The 27344-nt window shown below is 39.7% G+C and overlaps 1 protein-coding gene across 2 annotated transcripts in view; it reads right to left on the bottom strand.

The window, feature by feature from the left end:
- THEMIS (thymocyte selection associated) overlaps positions 1-27344 on the bottom strand; it is a 305377-nt gene that overhangs the window by 273442 nt on the left and 4591 nt on the right. For both annotated transcript variants that reach the window (XM_025895719.2, XM_018078095.2), the window contains exons 2-4: positions 15780-15938; positions 7425-7883; positions 3680-4725 (exon numbers count right to left, since the gene is read on the bottom strand). In XM_025895719.2, coding sequence (XP_025751504.1) covers positions 3680-4725; positions 7425-7883; positions 15780-15938 — 1664 coding nt within the window. The remainder of the gene's footprint in view (positions 1-3679; positions 4726-7424; positions 7884-15779; positions 15939-27344) is intronic.

Genomic DNA, 27344 nt, shown 5'->3' with positions numbered 1-27344 from the left:
GAATTTTCATTTCAAGAAAGTGAGGCCCTGACTGGTTCCTCTCCAAGGAACTTCTCTCTAGGACCAATTTGGCAAGAGAGATGCTCCATTCTCAGATCAGTATCATTAACTTCTAGGGTTTTGTTTGATCATTCTCACTTTCTAGATAAGCTCACAAATTCAGAACTGAATGACTTAAACCATTTCATTCAACATGTCAGTTAGATCCCCTTGTGAACTTTATTCCAGCAAGGAAAATGTGGATTTCTGGTGAATGACTGCTTGTATCCCATATTTTACAATAAGACAAAGGGTACAAGTTTTTTATCATCCTTGTCCTCAGTTGGGGCTGCTTGTAGGTAGAGGTGATATTGGTTATTGGATAAATGTCTTCTATCTTCTATCCATATTAAATTGATATCTGCTATATGAGATCAGATTAATTTCATCATTCAGTACGAGCTGTTTTGTTTCATTTGTTTAGTTTACACATATTTGCTTGTGGTTTGTTTATTCGATTAGCAAGTAATACAAAATTGCAAACATATGTGATCTGTATGTTTCTTACTCAAACAATGTTCGTATGAGAGAGAAAGGGAAAGTCTATGATGTACTGTGGAGGGGAGAGGAGAGATCCCCAGGCTTTGAAAGGGAAAGCTGTATCAGCAGGACCTGAGCCAACTTAATTACCACTGTGAAAAAACTCAGCAGAGTGCTTGGTTAATGTAGCTATATTATGTCTGAGAATTCATGTGTTATCTCTGGACTTTGCTGAACTGTGCAAACATCCATTTCTCTGCAGCACTGCACCTTGCACACAAGTGCAGGCAGTTCTTACACTCATCTGAGGTTCCAGTCTGTGTTGGCTGCTAGTCTCGTACAATTCAGTGACTAACATGACCAAAAGTACACAGTGAAGCATACAGTCCTGCTCCTGGCCCTAGGGTTCCCCTTCCAAGGTCAGAGAACAGCAGGAAGAGACAGCTGGAGCCTCTCTGCCCTCATGGCCTTGCTCTGAGCTAAGAGGCAATCAGAGCACAAGCTGTAGCTAAAGGTGACCCACTCTTGCAGATTATCCTCAGGTATTGGCATAAAACAGACAGATCTTAGTCCTCTGAGGACTCATGCAGCAGCAGCATTAAATCCTGGAGCTCCAAGCCAAGCAGAGCTTCCCAACTGGTGGGCAAGGAAGCCATTTACTACCCTCCAGCAAGCAGCCAGAGCTCCCCAAGCACCAGGCAGAGAGCTGCCTGCAGGAGGAGCACGACAACTCATGCAGCACTAAAGCTTATTCCAGGCTGCCACCTTGTCAGGCTTAAGTTCAGCTCGTTAGGATGCTCATCTGTTATTTATGTAAATAAGCCTATGCATAGTCACAAATATGCAAAGAGGGCTGTTTATCAGTTTGGCACAATTTCCAACTTCAGACATTCCTGATGCATGTAAAAGAAAATGTAGTCTCCCCTAATGCTGCAGAGGGGCCAAGGCAGAGCCAAGCTGCTACCATCCACGTCCTCTCAGAGGACTCATGGTGCTTGGGATAGAAAAGGTAATGCATTCCGTGTGACTTTAAACGCAATATGTTACAGCTCAGGATGTTTAATCTAATGAACGAGGGATCTCTACTTGTTTCACTTTCCCAGGGAAGGAGATTTGCAAATCTGCATAATCTAAGCATTCTGATTGTACTTTATTATTTATTTATAACAAATATGTGACAAAAAAAAAAGATCTTCTGAAACAGTGTTTGAATTATCTCCTTCATCTGGACAGCTGCAGTCTAAGGTTGCTCTCCCTCATGAATGCACGAGGAGGAACCTCATATGCGAAGGAACCTCAGCTCATCTATCTCCTACTCATTTTGCTCTCTCCTCACTTCAGGAAAATATCATCTTCTGCATGAACCTGATCTGGAAGCAGCATCCCCCTGCTTTGCTCCACACACAGCCATCACTAACTGCAGGAGGTCTAAGTTCTCCTGACAAGGGTACCAGAAACACAACTTCAGGGAATTTTTCCCCAGTTCTGTACCCCAGAACAGTACCAGGTTGATTGCTTGCCTATTAGCTCAGAGACCAGTTTCTCATGTATCCTGCCTCGCCTAACAGGATGGCTTATTTAAGCTGCTGCAATGTTCATTGAACAAATTAATAGAAATGAAGTTTCTGCACAAAAGATGGGAGAAAATGATATACCTTTTTATTGTATTACCCTTATCTGAGGGACCCCCTTATCCATTCACATCTCCTGTGGTGTGTTGTAACCATCTTCCAGGATCTATATGGAGCTTTGGACTTGCATGTAGTCTTGGAATTGGCATGAGGGGAGGAAAACCTCCAGCACAGAGAGGTACTCACAAATGCTGCCCTTTCAGAGGGACTCCAACTGGACTTTAGTTTGATAGCAACAAAAAAACCCCCACTTTCTATGAACCCCTCAAAATATAACTACATGAGTTACATTGCATTTAAAGAGTAGCACAAACACAACCCAGAGACCTGAAAGTTTTTCCCTCTTCCCCTGTAGGGAATTTTTATTTGCACATGAGGTCAACTGCAATCTAAGTTAAATACCTCCTAGACAGTGTCTCTCATTAAAGCCCATCAACCAGCCTTTGATTCTTTCAATACAAGCAAGAAAATTGTGGTGGGTTAACCCCAGCCAGCAGCCAAGCATTCATCCACATGCTTGCTCACTCCACCATGACATCAGGATGATGATCTCATCAGGAGAGAGAAGACTAAGAGCAAAAGCAAGAAAACTCGTGGGTTGAGATAAAGACTTTAATAAATTAAGGAAAGAGGAAAAAACCCCACAAAAACAGTGATGCAAAGGCAGTCACTCACCACCTCCCACAAGCAGACTGATGTCTGGCCAGTCTCTGAGTTAGGCTAACTTCCTAGACCAATCACCCCCTCAGTTTTTATTTCTGAGCATAACATTATATGCCATGGAATATCCCTTTGGTCACTGGGGTCAGCTGTCCCATCTGTGTCCCCTCCCAACCTCTTGTCCAACCCCAGTCAACTTTCTGGGGGAAGCCCAGGAAATAGGCCTTGATGCTGCGGGTGCACTGCTGTGCAATAGCCAAAAGATTGATGTTGTCAACCCTGATTAAGTGACAAATCCAAAACACAATGTGTTCCCTTAGGTTAAACATGAATAAAATTGTCCTAGAAGGGACACTTCTTTCTTAACATCAAGTGCTTCTAAAACGACTGCCTTTTTTTTTTCCTTTCCCAAACTTATTTGCCACTTAGGTAAGTGCAAACAATGAATTCAAAAATTTCTATACGACCTGTCCTTATGGGAACTTGAACTTAATTCTGCCATTTCCAGCTGAGCAAAATTATCTTTACATCATGAAAACATATGCTTCCCCTTAATAAAGATTTAAATACAGGCACTTCAAGTCTCTCCCTTCAGTTCTACAGTGGTGCAGTAAAGGATTATCCATGCAAAACTATACAGCCAAGATTTCTGCTGTGAGCTGGCATGGTTCTGTTGTTTTTCATGGATCAATTAACACACACTGGAGATTTTAGCCATTCTTGTCTATAATGGCTAATTTGCCTATTACTGGGAGCTGAGAGACATCTGTGTGCATGCTGTAAGGATTCAACAGAGAAATGAAGACTTGAAACCCACAGAACATGACCTGTGATTATAAGACATTCAAAGACAAGCTGTGATACCTTACCTTTGGAGCCTGTAGTACATCAGACACATCTTGCTTAGTTACTGCAAAAGCAAGTTTGGGGGCAAGTGTTGTTGGCTTTTTGGGAGGCCTAGGTGGTGGATGGAGGGTTTGGTTTTCATATCTTCGCACCATATAGTATTGCTCTTCACTGATCTCTTCCACTGTTGTCTTAGTCACAGGGGGTACAACTACCTGGACATCTTTGCTGAGCAAATGGACCAACATGTTTAAGCGATATACGGGAATCTCCCAGCTCTCCACTGGATTGGTGGCACTACTGATCAGCAAGTAAGAGTCTGTGATTTCCTCTTCAAACTGCAGACCAGGCACTGCAGCCAAGACATCTTCCTCAATGGAAAGGTCTCTCATGGACACTTTGACATTAAAAGGCAAACGGAATTCTTTGCAAATCTCAGAAAGGTGGTACCGTTTCTTGTCATGAATCACTTCCACAAAGCTGCCTTCCATGTACATAGGGAGGAGTACTTTTTTATACGTATCACTTAGTATTTGCTCACAAGCTAAAACATCTACAAGTTTCTTTCTTCCCTCGTAAAGAATTTCACTAGTCTGGCACTGCTGAACTAGAAATTGATCTCCAACCGAAACAGAAAAAAACTCTCTATGAGGGGAAGCAAAGGCTTTAGTTGCTACAACATGAAGCTGTTCCTTTTCACTTCTTGCTATCTCTAAGTCATAGGCAGTTGGAAGCTCACGAGGTCTTCTCTTGAACTTTCCTTTGTAGCTCATAGGGATTAAAAAATGTCTTTTGGGAGAATCACTTCTGATCTCAGACGCTAGGACTCTTGCTGCCTGGTACTTTTTGTAGATGATAATCTCTTTCCCTGTAGACAATAAATTATAAGGGTTTTGGCTTCCTGAAGGCCCTTCCATTATCTCAGCAACCATAGGAAACTCCATGCTTGTTCTCTCAAATACATCTTCCAAAGACAGTGGCTGAAGGAAGGAGCTAATATCATAACAGTCTGTAATATCCTTGACCTCAACATCTAGATCTGAGAGGATATGAACTATATCCTTTCGAACTGCAAAGGAAAAGAAAATAAATACTTCAGGGTTTGTTTTCAAACTGACATTGGAATAAAATACATATCCTGTTGGCCAGATACTAAAAGTACCTTCCCTGAGATGTGCTGCCCCATGTGTAAACATGCACCATGAGTAAGGCCAGAAAAGTCTAACCGTTGTAATTTGAGATATATGGTTATCAGATATGCATAAGACCACCCAAAGGAAGAGAGAGAATAAGGTATATGAGTGAAAGAAAAGCTTAAGGAAGAGGAATGGGAAAAATATCTAGTTCACTATTTTACCCACAGCACCTCCAAATTTAATCAGTTGTTTATCTTATCAAAGATATCTTTCTTGGGTACTATTTCTATTCTTTAATTTCATAGTAACTTATGGTTTCTATAAAGAAGTGAGTGGGAAAACATGCTTAATAAATAAGCACATTTGAATCCTTTAGCACATGTTGTTGCCATGGCCAGTCTGGGAGAAATAAGGTGTTTTGATATTTATAAGACTAATAAAAACATCTGTAATTACTAGGAAATAATATCACAAAAAAAAAAAAAAGAAGGCAAAACCTTTCTGTAACAAAGTCTAAGGTTATTGTTTACGAATTAGGACATTTTACTATAATGCTCCTCTGTGGAAATCCTTGTCTGCATCATCTGGTTTTATTCACTACCAGAACTGAGCCATTGAATTTAACCATCTGTCAGGGAACAACAGCACTTTTATCACAATTGAACTTGCAAAATTTTTAATGCAAAACTTCCAAGCATAAAGCTGACTATGAAATTAAGGCTTGTTTAAGAATTTGGCTCCAAATCAGTGACACCACAGATCTCTGACCAGGGCAGTAAAATTTAACAAGCAAATAATATTTAATTACTTTCTTCAATAATACTTATTCTGCATAGACCTACACACATGGATAGTATATCCTGGGTTCACATTTCCTTGTAGCAGGACATACTGATATTTTATACTGCAAAGTTGGTATAAAGTGTATTTTATATGAGAGAGTTCTGTGGCAGTGATTCAGGACCTGTTTGTTCCAACTTTGCTTTTGACACCTTCAGGTGACAAACATCCTAAGCACTTCAAGAGAAAGATAACCAAGGAGAAACGGCTAGTGAAAATGAAAGTTTTCTAGGAGCATTTGGGGAGTTCCCCACACATAACTTGTTCATTATTAAGGATGAGAAGTATAGAGGATTCCTGCTCACAGCCTGTGAAAATGTAATCAGTTATCTCTCTTATCAGGAATCCTTTTTATTGAACAGTGGATAGTGTTTCTCATACTTTATCTTGTGTCTATTTATAGTTCTTCTAAAAATGGTGAAAATCCATTTTTCATGGTCCACAAGAAAGTAGTTAATCATGTACCATGAAGCCTACTCTTCAAGTTTGTATTAAACAGTTATTTAGGACACATTTCATGCTTCTTAAAGGTTGAGAACACTACGAAATATAAAATAAAAACAACAAATACAACTCTCACTGGAATAACTCGTTGGAAGACAAGTGAATACCAAACATTCTGCATCTTCTGAAAGTTTTTAGGGACATTAAATTCCTATTGATTCTGCACAAATATTTAAATGGGTGTAGAAACATACCTAAGTGAATGCAGCTTCAGGAGATGAGCTAGATTCCTGAATCTAGCTGGAGTTATAGCAAATGGAGTACTTTATCTTGTGAAGTATGTTTTCCAAACTCACACATTAAAAATCACATAGCAAGCACATATTGTATGATAAGCATATAACAACTACAGTATAGTGTGTTAACAGTCTCTGCCCACTTTTATTTCTTTTTCTTTTATCCATTTTCTTACATCATTTAACAGAGAAAGCTCAATTATGAAAAGATTTCCTACTTAATATCCTCACGAATGACATATTTCTGTTAGGATTTAATTTCTACGCAGCTCACTAGTTTGGTTCTAGTAAATACAACAGGCAGCAAAACCCTTCCAAAAGCTAAGCTACTATCCTGCAATTAGAACTCAGCTGTTTCAATGTTTTAGTGGAACAACTAGAACAGTGTTAATGTGCCATGGATATTTTTGGGTTTTTTAAATAAAAACTCATAACACAAATTACAGCTTTTAAATATATTGGGTTTGTAATCTTTCTGTTTCCTCAAACCTAGAGGTTTCAGAAATTGTCCATGAGTTTCTTCTGTTTATATTCTTTTGATATTTGTTTCCACAATAAAGTAAAGTAATATGATTTTTTTTTTCTGTGGCATCCTCATTCTGAAAAATAAATGGTGATTAAGTGTATTGCAACATATATGTCTATATTCTTTTTCTACCTCCTTAGCCATAGCCATAAATGTTTATTTGGCTTCTCCATGGCCAAAGCCTGAGATGCAAAGAAAGAGAATCGGACAACCGAACAGAATTCCTAAGCTCCACCTTTTCACCATGTGATATATTTTATTTGCAGTGAGGATTTAATTGTAGTGATCAGTAAAATGATAACAGAAAAAAATTCAAGGTAACAATCTGAATTAACAGATGATAAAGGAATAATAAAGGTAATATTATTTTTAACTTTCTTCATCTTGAAACTATCATCGGTGTCAAATATGGATCAGGAATTTCTGATAAACTGAATCTTTCCTGGCTATTTTAAGCAAATGTTGTGTATTTAAGGGTACTGTGCTATACCAAGTTCAACAGAACATGATTTTGATTCCTACTTACATTTCATTACCGCCTGCACTTCATAGACAGGCATGAGAATCAAGCAGCCATCAAAATTCTCAGGAAGTGGATTAGAGGAATCCCACGTATGTAAAGTATTGGAAAGTTTGACAATCCGTTTTCTGCACTTAGGGATTTTCCATTCTGCAATTTCTTTTAGGGTGTATATCTGGTCATCTTCGCACTCATAGAATTTTCCTTCTTGCGAAAGAGGCAAAGTAAAGGAATGAATCTGGTTATTTCTGACCAAGACACAGTTCACAGCCATTGTTCCACTGACGTCTTCCACCGAGTTGAAGGTGATCTGCTCACCATGTTTGATTGTGAAGTTTGCCAGTTTTATATCCTCAGGGCTGTAGAAACACGGATGGCCAAATCTTGTTGGCCCAATAGAGACTTTTCTAGTGATTTCTTCAATGCTGACATATGGAGTTTTATCTGCCACAACCTTATAAAGACCTAAGAGCAGAAAACTTGCATTATAAAAAGGGAAATATACAAAGCAAGTCACGCCAAATTTTAGACTGTGAGCATAATAAAAATGGGGAGCAAAGCACATCAGACAATTCATAGATGACAGTTCAGTTGCTAGAAATCTGACTCTACAAAGATAATATCGGCTGCATGGTACAAGGTACAGGCAGCTGGCATTAACCCTTTCTACTCTGCATCTAATTTCTGACATCCAACATTTTTCTGCCCACAGTTAATTTTTTCTTTGCCACAGAATAAAGAAAAATTATCTTAAATTTTTATTTGTCTTCTCAGAAAGCCAACCTTTAAGAGCTAAATGCAGATATGGTACAAGGAAGAGCAACATTAAAGTGATCAGTGAATGCAGGATAAGTTTCTGCCTAAACATCAGTACTATATTACCTTCCACACACAGACGGGGGATTCCTAGACAAAGTATGCTTAAAGATACAACACAAATGAAAAAGTAGCACCTACAGATAAGAAAAAGCAAACAGATTTTAGCATATCTGATAGCTCAGTGCACCAGCTGGATTAATTCAAAGGCTGAGTGTTGCAGCACTCCAACCATCACAACGCAATTAAAATGTTGAAGTTCTGCAAAGCAGAAGTCATATCTGAGCTTCCCTATCCCCTAGGGACATTATTATTTCATGTTAATCACGCCCCTTGGAGCTGTCTCATTAGGAGTTTGCATTGCAAGAAAAATGTGTACATTTCTATATTTGTGTGAGTGTTTTCATGAAGGAAGATGAACTGGAGGGTTTAGAAGACTAAAATGCAGGGCTTAGCTGAACTGTGTGATTCAGCTGTCTTCTTCACAAGGTGTGGCAGCATTGTGAATGCTGCCTCATGGAATTATAGTGCAGCTTCCTGAGACAAAGACTCGCTTCTGAGTGAATACGACTGAGCATAGAGGTTATTGTTAGGCCAAGTTTGCTGACCACAACTTAACCAACAGCTACAGGTACAGTGATAAAGAAGCCAAGCTCCCTTGGAGATACTGCACCTTTTCTCCCTTTTATCTCCCAAAGCCAACTAGCAAAAATCCTATTAACCCACTGCTCCACACTTCTGCTCCTCTGGACTACACAGAGGGTACTTTACTTTGGCTGTTAAGGAGGAAGTACGGGATGAGGAATCAAGGAGTCCTGGTTGGTACCACCAGAGACTCTTTCACAGCAGCTCCAAATCTCAAGAGTAGTTATTTTAAGCCATGTCTATAAGGTTTTAAATCCAACTGCCTGCAGCCACTTAGTGTGGGAACTGGGTTCACACTAGCCATGACTCCCTTCTTGTGGGAACCAGAATGTGAGAAAAGTGCAAGATGTCCCAGCAAATACTGAAATCTCAGCAAGGTGGGATGCTGCAAAACACACAGTTACTGCAAGATCTTGGGAAAAAACTCACTCCCTTCTTTACACCTTCCCTGACTGTGGGATTGTTTAAAAAATTAGATTAGGGGATTGCTTTGGTTAAAAATAAGCAATTTGCTTATTTCCTCCCACACCTCTTCCCTTACTACTGACCACAACCAACACAACTGAGGGGCCTGCATGGAAGCATGTTCTCCCAAAGATTGTATTCCTTAAAAAGAATATCAAACCATTACCTCCAACACAACAGACTTTCCTTTTTTTTTTGTTTTTTTTTTGTTGTTGTTTGTTTTGTTTTTTGTTTTTGTTTTGTTTTGTTTTGTTTTTGTTTTTGTTTTTGTTTGTTTGTTTGTTTTGTTTGTTTTGGTTTTGGTTGTTTTGGTTTTATTTTGGCTACAAAATAAATGTGATTCTGGTTTTACTGGAACAAAACCCACTACTTTCACTTCATAATTCTGGCACCGTTCTTGTTAAAGGAGATGTTATTAAGATTCTGTCTGTTGAGTTGCTTTTAACTGAATTTATCACCCGATTGGGCATGTTTGGTTCTGGGTGTCCCATGAGGCCACTAGTAACTGTGGGAACTAGCAGCTCTGAGGGCCTGTTAGCAGCCTGAAGAGTAATAGTCTATTTGATCTTCTGCAGAAATAGTCACTAACTGTGCCTATGTCACTGCTTTCTGCAGTTCTGTGCCTTCACAGTTGTCTGTATGAAAGCCAGTTTTTCCTGTGTAAAATTAGTACCCCTGTGTACATACATCCTCTGTATGTCCTGTTCCCCAAGGACATACATACATATATGTCCTTACTGCAGCACTGCAGGAAAAACTCCAGGCTTTTTCCTGGGCTGCAAGGAAGCCACATCCATGAATGTAGCTGCACAAATACAAAGTACAACTGCAACACACTTTTCTTTCCCACTGGTAGTTGTAATATTTCTCATAGCCATTTTTAACACAATTATTAGCAAGGAAGCCGTCCACCCCAGTCCTAATCACTACTAAAGCTGTCAGTGCAGATGAACACAAACAGGTTCATCAGCATTTAGAAAGGAGCACAGTGTGGGAAGCACCAATGACAAACTGAAACTGTGGAAAAGACAGTATCCCTCAGTGTTCCAGTTTCTTGCTTTGCAAGCACAAGATGGGTATCATCTCCTGGAAGTGCTGGGAGAAAGCAAATATTCTCAATTAAAAAATATATTCAAAGTAGTTATGATGTGTCCCAAAGGCAGTAACTATGCTTACCCATCTGTGATACAGGAGCACGCATATTTTCCCTCACAAAACCTCCAGATTTGCATTAAAATGCCTCCATAAATTGTGCTTAAAAAACACTTCCAGTTGAAAATATTTTGCAATGTACAGGTAGAGGAACATTCTTTTCCTCTATGGGTCTGACAGTAGTCTCAGGCTCTACTAATTTTGCTGGGACTACAGAGTTATTTGTAAGCCAGCTATTTCAGCAGCAAACCAATGAGCATCCTGAATTAGAAAGCAGGTTTCACAGGAAGCATAATTATCCAATTTCATACAAAACTAGACAACTGATTATCCTCTTGGGCCCAGGCAGACTGATTTTGTCAAGGCTGGGAGCAGAGAAATCTTCACCTTCTGTTCTACTGGTGTTCTTAATTTTGGTAACAGAATGCTTGTTTAGGCAAGTAAAGAGCCACGTGGCCTTGCATACTTAGCTTTGCACTGATGAGATTCCTGAAGTGGAGGCACCTAATAGCCACCTATGAGTGGCTCTGAGTATGCAAAGTTCCATATGCTTCTCCCTCTCTAGAAAATAGGTAAATATATATAAAGTGTTTTTGGTATGTTGGGTGAAAGTGACCGTGGTTCCTATCTAACTCTCATAATCTGCCATGGTATCCTCTTATAAATGCTCTCTTTGCTACTCTCTCTCTCTCTATATATATATATAAACAAAACAAAACCACAAGAAACCCAAACAGTATTATCTGGAACCACTCACAATCTTATTAAAATCATTATGAATCAACTTGCAAAACCAAATGTTTTCCAAACCTAAGATAACAAGGAAATTTCCAGGAGGAGGAGACAGATGGTAAGTTTGAGATAGTAAAGTTTGGACATTTTGAGGTCAAACAAAAATATTTTTGTATTTTTTCATAAATCATAAAATGAATAAATCAAATTCACTTAGACTTTCCTAAGAGATCTTGGTGGACTATTAAGGGGTAAACCAGATGGAAATAGCAAACCTGGAAAAAAGTCCATCTGGTTTATCAAGATCTGGCATTACTGCTCCTACAGATCTACTTTCTAAACATAATCTGGCCTACAATCAAAGTGCACTGATGCCCAATGGTTTTGGCTACACACATACAATAACTACAGGAATATATAACTGTTCTTTTCCATGAAGCCTCTGTACCTAGTGAAATTTCAGTAGGTGAAATGTTAGCCTAGCTACAACATTAATAAGACCCAAACCTAATCAGACCATCATTTTCAAGAGAAGTTTTACCAATTGATGTACAGATTGATAGCGAGTTTGAGAATTTGAGAAAATTATTTTCTTCGGTATGGGAGACAAAACATAGCCTGAGGATCACAAGATTAAATGTGCTATGGGAAAGCATGTTTTGACAGAAGGATACTTTTACCACACTGTAGCCTTCTAGACTTCTGATTTTCAGTCTTAATTAGAGTCCTGAAGGAAAGGACTATCCTTTTTACTCTCTTTTCCTCACAGAAAACTGAGAAAACCAGTACTTAGGCTTTCCTAGTAGAGCAGCAGGTAATCTTCTAGAAGAGCAGAAAGATCATCTGTCCCAGACTGCCAGTTTCTGTTCCCCAAGGTAATGCAAAAGACTGGGTAGAGCACAGTTCCTAACTTCTCTGGAGCTGACTTAATTGCTATCCCTCTTTTCCCTCACCTCCACCACCCACCCTCTACCGCCTCTGCTCCAGCATTCTCCTCTCCCCATCCTATTCCAAAGGCCAGTTCTACATCATCTCTTGTTCAGATGAGCCTCCTAGTTCCTAATCCCTGTTCTTCCACAGATGTGCTGCACAGCCACAGACGAGTCTTCTGTCTTGTGACTCGCAGAGGCTGAGCACTCAAAGGGGACAGTTGTGCTCAGTTATCTGTCCAACCACATAGGAACGAGCAGCGGCCAACAGCCAGGGACCACATGAGAACAAGGTCAGTCCAGAAATATTTTTGCAGAAGAAGGAATACAACAGAATGAAATGTAATTGTTTGTGCTGGCACACAGTTCAGATGTTCTGCAAATTACCTGTCTGCTAATTTGCTAGCAGTGAAAATTGTAGTTCGAAATGTGGTTAGATGTAGCCGTTGAAGCGTCTAGAGTAACAGCAGACTTCTTTTTTTTTTTTACCCAGTGTATAAGCACAGAAAGAATAGCCTGGCCCTCTGAGGCATGAAAAAGAAAAAATTAGAATGAGGATAAAACAATGTAACACAGTTAGTGAACTTGCAGTTGCAGTGGTTTCTCTAACGCAAAGGGCAGATTAGGCCTTTATCAAGGATCTGATTTGCCAGAGCAGAAAAAAAGGAATTCTGTAGGCTGTAAATACATTCAGAAAGACAAAGATTAAGGCTCATTTAAAGCCAATGAGCACAGTTCTTCACTCACAGAGATGCTATCCTCAGAGTAACCTAAATAGGAGCATTGTTTATTTATGCCAGCATGCACACGGTTAAAGGATACATGACACCATTGCATACAAATGAAAACTCATGACAGAGGAATCGGAAAATTGTATCAAAGCAAAAGATTTCTCTGCATCAACACTGGCAAGAGAGCACTGCACGTACAATGTAAATACAGTGTCAGCCTCCTAAAGACCTGTGGATATTTTTATTGAATTAAGTCAATGTCAGTGTGAAAAAGATCATCTGTAATTCAGTTCTGTGCTTTGTTCAGGAGATAGGGGAAAACCATGTTTCATGTATAATGTTTCAGTTAGAATTTAGCATGTGCACCTAATAAAGTGAAAAGGAAGGTCAAGAAGAAGCAGAGACGGGGAAATCTTGACTCTGCAGAGCAGAATAATTCTTCAGCTAAGAACTAAATTAGAGAAATGACAGATTTACATCTTACCAAATAGCTCTTGAATGCATAAGAGTACGTATACAGAGAGAAACAGGAAAGAGGTGCTCCCTGTTGGGCTAATAAGAAGTGTCATTATACACCTCTTCAGTGCTGCTATTCAGCAATACCTGTCACGTGGAGTATAATGATGATAAATTTCAGCAAAACGAACTCTGAATCTATTTTTCCAGTGAAATAACACAGTTTTCTAGAACACTGGTTGCAAGAGTTCGTAACTATGCATGCAAATTGTGATGATTAGATCAAATTTGAAAATGTGCTCAATAGGGCAACAACATCCAAATGCCAAGTTGTAAAAATGATCACTTGAATGCGAACAAATCCTGATTCACTAGGTTCAAGCATATGAAATCACAAGTCATTCTGTTCTAAAGACCAGACATCAACAAATGTAGGATTACTTTTATCCCTCTGTTGTGTTGGATATTTTAGGATTGGACCCCATCTGCCAATTAGGATTTAGAATATGACTTCCTATAGGTATATATATTTTAGAGATAGGAGAAATTTTAATAATAGTAAGGAAGCTTGGATTTCAAGAAAAATACCAAGTATCTTGAGAGTTCACAGGAGAGTCATATTTCAATACCTCTAGATAGCCACAGACAATTAAAATGTCTTTGATCCTACATTTGGGCCCTACTAGTGCTTGAAAATGGCATTCCAGAAAAAGTCTTTTGATAAGTGGTCATATAAATGGTTCTGATTCACGGAGAAAGAAATACATGAAAGTAAATTGAACATCTACTTGAGGGGCAAATACGATATATATACAACTATTTCAGAGAGAAATCTGAAATAAAGTCATGGCAGAAGATATTTTTGTATGGAAATCAGATAAAACATTGCATTCCCATGCACTTTTACATTTTATTTGCTTCAAGAAGCATGTCTTGTCTCCCTCTGCAGAAAAAGCACATACCAGTTTGGACGCTGTCATAACCTAAACCCTTGCATGCACACACTCACATGCTCAGCAAGACATTAGAGCATCAATGAAGTTATTAAGTCAAGCACTCAAACACCAGAAAACATTCATATCATGTTCCCCATGCAGCATTAACTTATCCTCCCATGTGCTTGCAGTACAATACAGTGCTAATTAAATGTTTACATATTTTTTTTTCTACAAAACTGTAGTCTCATTCAGTTCATTAGCTAGACTGAAGGCAAAAGTGAGTCCTGGGTGTGATCTCAGACTCTTGAAGTCTGCTGTGTCCCAGTGTTTCCTACCTGCAGGTGACCCATAACTTCTCTCCCAGACCTAAACAGACTCCTTCCCATATCCCACTGGCCTTATGCTGTTTTCCAGCCTGCTCATCTCCTCTCTTCGAGCAGCTCCCATTACCTCTGCTGCCTGCAAGAGTCCCAGTATAGGAAATTCCCTACTTATATATTTTTGTGTGTGGGTGAGATATTCCTCTGCTGCTGAAATCACCTGCACCTCTGTCTCCAGTCCCTGATCTTTTCATGGCAAGTCTTGATCCTTCTGTTCTGCTCTGAGGGGTCCAATCTTTTTCCATCATTTTCCCAACCTAGTTTGTCTCCTCTACTTCCCACACATGGGATACTCACAGTCCATCACTTCTCCCTCTGCACTCCATTCATTTCCCTTTTTAACACTGCTGGGCCCTAATAGTAGAGGAATTGAGATGAGAGCAGAATGCAAAAATTAATAAATATAATGTGTGATGAACTAGGTGCCCGGGGTTCAGTACTTGGCCAGCTCTCCCTAACAAGTCATCATGGACAGAGGAAAATATATTTCAAATAACAAGTCAGTATCACATGCCAAATTTCAAGTCTTTCTTCCAAAATACGACTATATTTGGATTTATCTATAGAAGAGTTAAAGTATTTTTTAAGGAGAAAAACACATAATTTCCCTCTAATCCTGTTTCCAGGCATGAAACAGCCACTTTGACTATTGGAATTAAAATAAATAATTAAAATAAAAGCAGAATGTAACAAAGTATTTAAAATATTGCATCCAAAAATAATAAAATACACATGTAGTAATGGTAAATAAATTATAGTTTGAGCACACAGCAAGGAAAATTTCAGCTCAGATGAAGTTCAGCAAAGTTGGAAGTAAATGAAAAGAAAATGTTTGCTGTAATTCTTAGACTGAATGACTCCAAGTATAGAAAGCATTACTACCAAATATTATAATATTAATCATTTCTATTCAGGTTTAAAAATGAACTGTAAGAGTTGAAATTTAAAAATTAGTTGATTGTGTCTTGTATCTTCTGATAAAACTGTGTCCTTGACAGCGTCCAACTCAGCAGTCGCAACCTCAAATATCAATCAAGACAGCAAATCAATAAAATGAACAAAGGTGATTACTCAGGACTATAATTCCTCAAAAACATGTTTGCATGAAATACTATACCGGGGAAATTTAGTGGTAATTCCACTTTGGCTGAAAACCGACTGACTTCATTATTCTCACAGATACTTGCTATGAGCTTGTTAATTTTGAAGCCAATAACTTTAATGACTTCTCCTGTTGACAGGCAGCATTCATTTCCAAACATCTCATAGATGGAGCCTAAAAAGAAATACAAAAAGAAAGAAAAACTTTATTCAGCTTTTTCTCACTTTGTCAAGAGTCTTGAGTGAAAGCAAAAACAATACTTAAACTATATAAAATAATACTTATCCTGTGATAATTGACATAATTTTAATTTTCTTCCTTAGGGTCACGAGAAAATCCATTTTGTGACTTCAGTGACCTCTATATCAACTCTACATGTACACTGATCTTAGATGCATGTAAAGGAGAACAAGGTCTGAAGAATCTACATTTCTGAATAACCAGACCAAAATGCAACGAGGTAGAGCATAGGATTGGCTGAGTTGTCAGGAGTCGTCTTCTGAAATCAACAGGCAATGGAGTTCGGGCAGACAAGGTGCCTCTGGACAGCACAGGGCGTAGGAAACAACAGACTACAGCAGAAGATAAAAACCCACAGACCCTAGAAAGTGCCCAGGGAAAGGACAGGAGACATCAATGTGCAACCAGCATTTGAGCTTCCTGGAGTAACAGAAGACCTGAAGAAAGTACAAGAAATTGGAAAACTGGCAAATTAACCATGGCAACTTCTGTCCCATGCTGAAACAACCCTACTGATTCTGATCTGGCAGCAAAAAAATTCCTTTTTTGTCTGTGATGTTCAGAACTTTGAGAACAGGAACAAGGTAATCCAGCCAAGCGTTTCAGCATTTCCTCAGCAAAACATGGAACTGCATCTTGCCCTGCCAAAAACAGCCTTCCCTTTTCCATTTGAGCTGTGGTCAAACCTTTGCTGTTTCAGAAGCAGGTGCAGGGGGAGAAGGATAACCAAAAGCCAAGTTATGCAGAAGGCAAATTCTTCTTGGTCTCTGCAGGAGATTAGCAGAAGCTTTCAGGCATGGGATCAACTAACTATATATAAATGCAATGCAGCAGACACATGGTGTTCCATTTGTAGATAGAATTGCATTGAACACAGAACATCAGAAATGCTGACTTTAATGCTAGCTTCAATTCTTCTACATTTCCTCCCAAGAACTTACCAAAATCTGTCCTGAAGTGGTGTGGACATACCCCTTCTGAAGTCTCATCTCAAAATTTCATTTCCCTTGAGTGAGAAACCTTGTGGTCATTTCCACTCTCAATGCATTGGTGAGTGCATTCATTTGCTCTCCTACTAACATTGTTCTGCTACTTAAAATACTTTTTCTCTCATTTCCATTTCTCCCTTCCCCAAGGGGCTTGCAATGTTAATTTTGCCCTTCTCTTTATCACCTCTGAGAAGATGGATTTTCCTTCTCACAATCACTCTAAGCCCCTTCTTGCATCTTGTTCAAAGTCACCTTTTTTTTTTTTTTTTTAAACCTAGGTAACCAGAATGGTCTCAGGCAATGAGAGATATTTAAAACCTGACCTTTGGCTACATAGTTGTAATCAATAATTGAGTTGGCCTGTACTGAAATATTGCCATTGCCTGCAGAACTCACTTCCCACAGAGAGTAACACTCTTTACTTCACAGCTTTCCTTATAGTTGGTGGGGATAGGGGAGAAAATGAAAAAAAGCAGTTAATTTTTTTTTTTTTGCCAGATGTCACATCAAAAAACCAATTATTAGCTGACTGATCTTCCTAATGTTCACTCAAGAACAATTCCAGCCTGGGCTAATAAGCATCTCTTACTGAGTCTGGGATATATTTATCGACTCTGCTGAAGCACTCACAAGTGGCAAGCACTTGGCTATCACTTTGACCTCATTGGAAGTCATTGGGAGCCCAGCCTGAGCATAACTTACTCTCATTTTAGCCTAAACCCAAAGCCTCTGTAGAGCACCACAAAACAACAGGTTAGTGGGAGTACAGGAGAATGAGCGAGAGTAATGACAGCAACTGGTTAACTGTGCTCTGTTGTGAACACACGTTCAGGCAAAACTATCATTTGCTTGTGCAATGCTCTCACAATTGAGATGGACAAGAGAAGATCCCCAGCTGCTCCTCTAAAGAAGATGTAGGTTTTTAACTCTTTGGAGAAGGAATCTCAGTTTAAAAAAAAAAAAGTAAAAAACCATCTGTCAGATGCTTTTGACAGGCTGGATGAGACAACATCCCCTGGTTTCTCTTGCTAAGAACCCTACGTAGGCTCAAGGTGTCTGCTGTACTTAGGCTCTAAACTCACCCAGCAGGCTACTGCCTTTCTGTTGCACACCAGGATGATGATTAACACAGAAATTCTGGATTACAATGCCACACAAGTATCAACCAGAGCCAGGTGAAGAAACATGTTGTTTATGCATGCTTTCAACAATTCTTCTACTCAGCAGAAGAATAAGAAAGCTGCTGTCCTTTAACTGAAAAAGAACAATCTAGTATTCTTCTTGTAAGAATAGTGCATAGTTGTTTGCACTCCCTCCAGTCCCTGAGCAATTCAACATAGACTACCTCAGCTGTCTCCACTGGATATTGCTATAGCTACCATCACTAGGCTGGCTGCTGCTGTAATAAACACATGAGGAATTATTATACGTCTCATTGCTTTAGGTGAGCTCCATAGGATATTTTATGACAGTCGGAAAAGTGTATGTGCATTACTTATTTCATATCAGAGTGAGAGGGAGAGAAAGATTGAGCAGCTGTGAAGAGGGTAATATTCCCTTTGTGCTGAACCACCTCACTCCTCATATCAGACACAGTAGAGATTACAATAAACGAGATATTATTAGATACAGGGAATCCCAAAGGACCCAGTGTGATGAGCTCTGCATTTCAGAAACATGGAAAGATGAGCAAAGAATTCCAATATTCCCACTTCTGAACAAATATTTGTGAAAACCTACTCAAAATGGGAGCTTGTGGCTTCTAGAGGCTTTTTTTTCTTCAGCACAGATTTAGATCCAGCTTCTCCAGATTACCTCACTTGAAAACAAGCTCCTAGAAGCCAGTTAACACATTAAAGCAACTACACAGACTAATTAGGGGCTTCGGGCACATTTGTTTTCATCTCTGCTAGACAGCCTTCACAAGTGCCATCCCTGGACCTTCACTCACACACCAGCAGTGCTCCTCCATAGGAGCACAGACACTGAACCATACAGGTTCGGTGTCCTCACCGGCTGCAGCTGGTTTGCTAACAACATGGTATCTGGAGTAGACCTGTCCAAACTGTCCCCGAGGCAAGGAATCATAGAATCATCAAGGTTGGAAGAGACCTCTGAGATCATCAAGTCTAACCTTCAGGTGAGCACCATCATGCCCGCTAATACATAGTACGAAGTGCCATGTCTACTCACGTTTTTAATCCCTCCAGGGATGGCGACTCCACCATTTCCCTGGGCAGCCTGTTCCAATGCTTAACTACTCTTTCAGTGAAGAAACTTTTCCTAATATCCAACACAAGCCTCCCCTGCACTGCTTGAAGCCCTTTTTCCTTGTCCTTTTGCTAGTTACCTGGGGGAAGAGACCGACCCTCACATTGCCATGACCTCCTTTCAGGTAGTTTTAGAGAGCAATAAGGTCTCCCCTGAGACTTCTTTTCTCCTGACTAAACAACCTCAGCTCCCTCAGTCACTCCTCATAGGATTTATGTTCAAGACCCCTCACCAGCTCTGTTGCCCTACTCTGGACATGCTCCAGCACCCCAAGATCTTTCTTGTCATTCATTTACCACAACTCTCTGGGTTTGGCCATCCAGCCAGTTTTTTAACCAGTGAAGAGTGCACCTATTCAAGCCATGGGCTGCCAGCTTCTCCAAGACATTGCTGTGGGAGACAGTGTCAAAGGCTTCACTGAAGTCCTGATAGACAACATCCACAGCCTTTCCCTCATCCACTAAATGGAGCAGTTAAGGGGCTAAAGCTCTCAAAAAAATGGTGCGATTGAGGAATATTTAACCACTACTTCAGTTTGTAACTGCAACAGAGTGGTGCCACTGAAAAATAAAGAGGGGTGTCAGAGGAAAGTTCTTTTTCAGACTATGGTTAGTTCTGAGGGACTTACACTTTTATCAGGTTTACTTTTCCTCAGACATAGTAGCTTAGCTACAAATTTTATGACGGAGTTTGAGAAGTCCTGCAAAATAAGAAGTATAAACAGCTTGAAAGAAAGTGAAAACATGGATCAATTAGTGATGGGTCTGAGGCTGAAGGTCCAGTTGGGCAATACCCATAAGAAGCTTTTTGTGAATGGAACTTACAGGAAAAATAGGGCAAGACTATTTACAAGAGTATGTAGTGACAGGACAAGGGGGAATGGGTTCAAATTAAAAGAGAGTAGGTTTAGATTAGATATTAGAAAGATTTGTTAGATATTACTGTGAGGGTGGTGAAGCACTGGAATATGTTGCCCAGGGAAGCAGTGGATGCCCCATCCCTGAAGATGTTCAAGGTCAGGTTGGATGGGGCTGTGAGCAACGTCATTTAGTTAAACTCCTGCTCTGGTAGGGGCGTTGGAACTAGAAAATCTTCAAGGTCCCCTTCCAACCCAAAACATTCTAGGATTCTGTGATTCTATGATTCTATGAAGAGAGTTGTTCTACCAAACACTCAAAAAGAGATGATTTGATGACACAAAAATTAGCTTTTGACAAAGCACTCAAAATTTGCAAACCAGGAGAAAAACAGGTAAGTGGTGGCCTAGCACTGTGGAGATGGCAGACAATTTAAAACACTACTAGAAAAGGGTAAAATACACAAGGAAAGAAAATCTGCACTCATGAAAGAGAGAAAGTACCTAAGGCAGACAAGCATATGTAGTACAAGCTGGAGCCTACAAAAAGCATTACATGGAGCTGCAGGCTCTGCTCGAAACATCAAGGGCTAAGATAATGCATTCAGAAAAAAAAATGGATTATAAATGCCACAGTGCAAACCACAAAAGAATGTGCACAGACTAGATGAGCAGGGCTGCCATAGCACCTTGCCTCTCAGAATATTGCATCAGAATGTAACATAGCATTGCTGTGGAAAACAAATGGATCATTCATCTAAGAGCATCCATTCTAGGAAAAATTGAGATGAAAATTAATACTTAAAGAAAAAAAAACATGGCTTTAATTTAAAAAAACAAACAAGAACACAAACTAAGAACCCCAAGAAAATTAAAATCAAGGAAGCCTGTGGTCCTACCATCAAAGAAACAAACATGGGTACATAATCCACTGGCAAAGAAAATGCTCTGTAATAATACCAGTGAAAGTGAACCTCTTCTTGAATTAAAAAAGAGGAAGAAAGAAAAGATTTATTTTTGGGCATCATCAAGAAGAGAAAGGGTATTAAGCATCTAAGAAAGATGATTTAAGTCTTCTAGAAGATAGGAAACCTTTAGCAGAGTAGAAGCAAAGAGTCCCCAACAATCCCAGTACTCATCACCATAGGATGGTACCTTTCATTGCAGAAGAGAAGTTGGATAAATAGCTCATATAACTAGTGAATCATGGAGGTATGTCACCACATTTTCCATCTGATTAAGGAAGTCAGAGGCCAACCTTCAGCAGCTTATCAGTAGGAAAACATATATATGAGTGGATAGACAGATATAAAGATGTGTATATATGTACGTAGATAGATATCTACATAGATGACCATTTTCATGGACAACTTGTAGGAGTTTAATTACATCCTCCTTTACCAGATTAATTTGAAATAGGTCAAGAGGTTGAAAGATTATGAGGGTGAGAGGCTGGGAGGATGATGGTTAACAGACTGAAACCATGATTGCAGAAGTCTCATTTTTATTGATACCTGGATTAAAAAAAAATTAAAAATGAAAATCTGCCAGCCACACACAGACTCAATTTTGGGGGTGCAATTGCACATGCAGTATTGATTGTAATTACATATTTGTCTGCAACTGGATTGCTTTGGCCCTGATTTTAGCCCTTGCTTGGCAGTTTGCCTGGAACAATACAATGTAGATTATATTCAGACAAGAAAAATGTTACCTAGGCATTTCCAGCAAATATTTGTGCTGATAAAAGGGAGAGAGGGAAACTGCACAGCTTTCAAAAGGGATAATAAAAGTTCTTTTTTCCTGCAAAAGCCATCATAACTGATCTTAAAACATTATGAAAATTCCCCCCTGTGTTACAATGTGACCCTGCAAGATTTTACTTCAGCTGTGTGATGTGGACCCCATCACACAATATCTCTAAAAATAAAATTAAAATGGACCTTTTAGTACATCGATTTGTTGTTGCACAACAATAACTTCATTTTTCCCACTCAAGTCACAAAGAAAATGTAACACTTTGAGAATGTAAATCAAGCAACCTAAAGAACAGAATCTTTTGATTTGAGAAAGATGTGTGCATAATAATCCAAAAAACCCTCCCAACATTTTAGCAGAACCCACAATAAAGCAGCTTATTTACAGTGATCAAATAATGCCCCTGAAGGCTGTAATTAAAGAGCTCATTGCCTTTGAAATCACCTTTTATGGAACGTTACTTTGTTCAATAAAAAACACATTTATACCCTTTCATAAACTCATCTCTAGTTGACAATCTATGTTAGCAACCACTGTGATCACATAAAAGAAACCACCACAACTGGTTCAATATCTTTTTCCTCCATCTTTCCTAAAATGTTAAGCAACCACACCACCATCCTCCCTAATATGAGCCCTTTATTTGATTTATTTCTTGTTATAGGTACAAGAAGAATATTTCTGTATTAAAACCAATAATATAAAATATAAATACAGTGAATGCCTGACAGAGAATGTCATCTTCATGTCAGGACATGTGACAGTACCACTGAGAGAAATATTTTATAATATGATGTAAAACAGTAAAATATCTCAGTAATATGTCCCTTTTTCTTCCCAGCAGCTTAGAGCTCCATTCGGTGACTGCTCTCAGAATGAACGCTTCACTGATGCTGATAGGAAGTATGGCTCAAAATCAGGCCCATGACTAAACAGCAACAATACATCACTTGGATGTAACGCTCTTTCATCACATACCTCTGGGTAGTTTAGCAGGGAGGGCCAGGGAGAGCAATGCAAGCAAAACAAAAGGCTTGACTAAGGCGGCACAGAGGATTATTCAGCAGGGCTGAAGCTCAAGCCCAGGCTGGCTGACTCCCAGTCTCAGTCTGTCTGCTACAGGGTGCTGCTAAGCACTTCCAAGTATCCCCTGTTCTTTTTTCCTTTTCTCTTCCTTTTTTTTTCTTTTTTTAAACAAAGACCAAGCTTTTTTTCTTAACAAAACCCAGTAACTTGGGAGGCCAAACACTAGGCATTGACTCCCTAGCCCCATGAGTTTCAATCCTTGAAGGAAAAAAATCTCCCTTTCATCTCTCAGTAGCACTTACTGAATTCATTGCAGCTGGCAGGCTGAGCAGTCTTTGAAAGAAGATCCAAAGAACTGAGAACCTGGCTGCTTAGCAGGGAGATGAAAGATCTCCCTACATCTCCTGAAAGAGTAGAACTTTGTCCCCATGTCCTTTTCCCAGTGCTCCTTTCTCCACTATTAAGTTGTCATCAGTTGCCCATATGGGTGCTGTCTTTCCTGATCAGAGGTGACTGTTTCAGGGGCTGGTGAAATTGTTCTGCTTTCATATAAAGGCTCAATCTCCTGGTGCAGCCATTCAGCCAGCATTACAAAAGCCTGCTTTCCCCTACGATGTCGCTCAGCTGAAATCACAGTTTTATTAAGGCCGCTGAAGGCTCCCAAAGTAATATGAAGGGCATAATGTATCTATAATTAGTGTAAATAAAAAAAAAATCATTCTTTACGGGTATTTGTTCAGAGTTTATGCTCTATGGCAAGAAAAGAGATCTATTTTAAAGTTGTGGGAAGGAGAGTTTTGCTTGATAATTTTAATCATTTTATACTCTGATTAAGCAGAGGAAAAGTAAACAATTCCTGATGGTGAATTAGTTGTTTGGTTTTTTTTTTTTTCCCCCAGTGAAATACCTCCTGAGCACCAAAGATGCTCATCAGCATGCTGGATTTTCCCCACTAAGCTCAAATAAACTACCATCTTGCAGGGAAGAGACTGAAAAGCATATGCACAAGTCAGGCAAAGAAGGAAGCATGCCCCAGCTTCTCTCTAACTCCAGGCTGTGAGAGTGGCTGCAAATAGTATAATTATGGCTTTTATCCACCCTTCTCTTCCTACTCTCAGAAGGTGTCCCCAGGGAGAGTGGGTGAGTCCAGCTCTCCCGTGCCCACATGGTATTCCAGAGTCCGAAGGATAGCAGCAGTCATGAAGGCAGTGTGAATTTGAGTGGAAGACCCTTTGTCAAGTGACAGAGTAACCTACTGGGCTTTCTAACAGCTCTCCACTCTTTAACATGTTCTATGCAACAAAAACTTTCAGGTTTGGTCATTTTGGGACACAAATCCTCCAAAAGGCTCTATGCAAAAATGCATGTTATCTTGATCATACCTTCTTAGGCTGCAAAGGGTCTGATTTTTGCCAGCATGAAACCATCAAAAAACAAAAGCTGTAAGATTTATCTTTTGCCATATAATGTCAAACTTTAAATGTCAAATGCTTTAAGTCATTTCAATCATAAAGAACTTTTTTAAAAAATTACTTCAGCAGTTTATAATTTATTCCAGATAGGTTTATGGCCTTTTTTTTTTTTTATAAATACTTTCTTATGATTTTCATCTATCCAGAGGAGTCATGCTCTGCATGTGGCACTGGAGCTTTATTGTCTGCAACATCCACTATAATGGAAAGAGCAAGGGAAACCACACCGCACAATGCAGTATCTTTCACCTTTTATTTGGGTTTACCCACATGAGTTGAAAATACTGCAGCAATGAAGAGAATTCCCAAACTTGCTTTTGAACAGCATTTGCCACTGCTTTATAAAGCTGTTCATGATTTATTTAATTTTATTAATTTTCTTTGCAGAAAAACTACTTAGAATTAAAGTATGTTTATTGACATGTATGTTTAACAGAAAAACTATGTTTTGTTGGACTAGGATTAAGAAGGTTGCTTAAGTTAAACTGCAGGTTCAGGTCAGAGTGTTGAGCACTTCACAGGTGCAGGCCAGAACTGGAAACAATTTTAAGCATCTTCCCCTACTGAGATCACAGCACTCTTCCCCTTGTACCATTACCATGTGTCCAAGAGAGCTAACCAGAAACAGTGGACCTGGACAAATGCCATGTTCCTTCATGAAAAGACCACCTGGTACCTGAAGGAAAAATTACCCCAGGAAAGCCCTGTAACTCAGAAAGAATGTGTGGTCATGGGCTTGTGTATCATGAGATGTTTATCTCAGGATCTTCCCTCCTATGTTATTTAATATAGTTGTCCCATTATCTTCCCAGAGCCTGAGTTTATGAAAATTGTCTTGATATTTTTATAGGCTTTTTATAGGTTCATGGGAAGGGAAATAGGGCTCCTCCTTCTGCAGACTTCCTCCTCACATCCCTTGGAGGCTCAAGTGCAATGACAGCTGGAGAGCCCTCTTTGTTAGAGGAAACTAACATTGAGGGAGCTTTAGCAAGCCAAGACAAGAGGTTGACCCCTGCATTGAGACAAACAAGGCAATTTGGGTATTCTGCCTACCTCCTGTGCCATCAACAGGGAGGCTCAAAGCTGAATGTAATGGAAAGAAAATCTCTACAAAAGAAATCCTTGAAACAGCTTCACCCTGAGTGAAGCTACCCAGGGTCAGATTTTTCTCACTGTGTCTGAATGAGTCATGCCATTTAGGGTAGTAGTATGAATAAAGTGAGCAATATTTGACCCATAAAAGTCAGAGTTTGTTCTCACATTGCATTCACTGAAGGACATTTTCTTTCTTGTTTAGAATAAAACCTGCTTTTGAAGCAGCTTGAACAAGTGCAGGAGAGTTTTGGTGGTACATATTAATCGAGAAAATTTACCAACATGCTCTGACTACTGACCACAACAGAGAATCCAAACTATCTGTTACTCTGGCTGTACCTAGGGCTCTCGCTCCTAATTGCTCAATCAAGAGGAATGGAAACAACTGTATTCAAGGGAAAACACCCTTCCATTTTTACAGACAGTTTGGCTTCTATCTCTGTAAAAAAAAAAAAAAGAGACAAATTAGTAAGTGCAAACACTGTACCACAAATTTCACTGATTGCATGTGCAACTGAGGGTCCACCCTGTAAATGCACAGATTATTTTTAATGATACTCCACCTCTAAGAAATACAACCCTTATCTTCATCAAACCTGTCCATGTTTTAGCCTCTATTTTAAATTATCATGTTGCTTTTTGTAAGAAAAAGTAGCTTTATTAATCCTGAAGAGGCATCTTGCTTGTTTTATTCATACATGTTACAGACTGCATATCCTAGCCTTCATCAACTCATCAGCTTATCACACTTGACAAGGGAGTAGGATTTGTTCCCTCTAGGTTGACTAAGAAACAGTAAAAAACCATTCTATCCTATGTGATCATTTTCCGTTAGTGTTGAGAGTAATTTCTTGTCTAAATTAGGACTTGGGGCAGCTGAGACTTGATAGACAAGGATTCCCCTTATGTTCAGTTTGCCTAGCTACAGTTACAGGGTTAAGAAGACTTTTTGCAAAGAGTTCCAGCACTCTGTTGATGGCCAGCAGAATCGATCACTCCCCTGAAAGGCTTGCAGAAGTGCATTCTGGAAAGGTGTTGTTTCCCAGTCACAGACGCAGAGAGAGTGAAACTGAAACTGCAGAGACAAAGTGACTGTGGATATACAGTCAGCAAGAGGAACCGCAAGCCTAAGCACGTTCATATTCTTCATAGTTCACCAAAGTGACTTCTGAAATGGAACTATTCACATGGAGCAAAGAAGGAGAAAATCCCAAAGGGTTTTGTCTGGCATTGTTTCTCATGCAGCTGTCAGAGAGCATGAAGCAGCTGCCCAGAGGAGGGACCCTCGCCTGGCAATACTGAGCAGCTTTAGATCCCTTAGGTCGGGAAGGGCATTGACCAAGGATATATGTGTGACCCCACAGTTGCCTCTTCCCAACATTTTCTCCCCACACAGAGAGACCCGTAACTTTCCAGAACCCCAGAAAGCATAGAGCACCACAGCTACAGCATGCTGCTTCACTGCACACCCAGCCTGGAGAGGAGGAGGCTGGCTGCTGGCTTAGAGTTCCCTTCTCCTCAGAGAAAGAGCAGGAAACATAGGGTTTCCCAATCTGTTTCACAGGTCCATTGAAAAGAGGGGATGTCCCGGAACTGCAATTTACACAACACACATGCTGCTTTCACATAGCTGAGCTGCAGAGCAGAGCTACCAACTCTCCCCACACTCTGGCAAGTCTCAACCCCTGGAGGAATGGGAGAATACCATCACTGATGTGTGTATTTAGTTTAGGGGAATAAAAAAGAGACAATGTGGGATTTCTGTTTAGGTGGAGCAAGAATGGGAAGGCTGTGGGTAGGCTAACGACAGGAAACACCAAGAGAATAGGTGCCTTGAGCAGTTCTACATTTTTCACAATTAAAGTTTGACACT

Source organism: Manacus vitellinus, unplaced genomic scaffold (genome assembly GCF_001715985.3).
Source record: "Manacus vitellinus isolate BGI_N305 unplaced genomic scaffold, ASM171598v3 scaffold_4_pilon, whole genome shotgun sequence".
NCBI classification, from domain to species: Eukaryota; Metazoa; Chordata; class Aves; order Passeriformes; family Pipridae; genus Manacus; species Manacus vitellinus.
The sequence above is the reverse complement of the archived record's forward strand: the minus strand, read 5'-3'. Positions and strand labels throughout refer to the sequence as shown.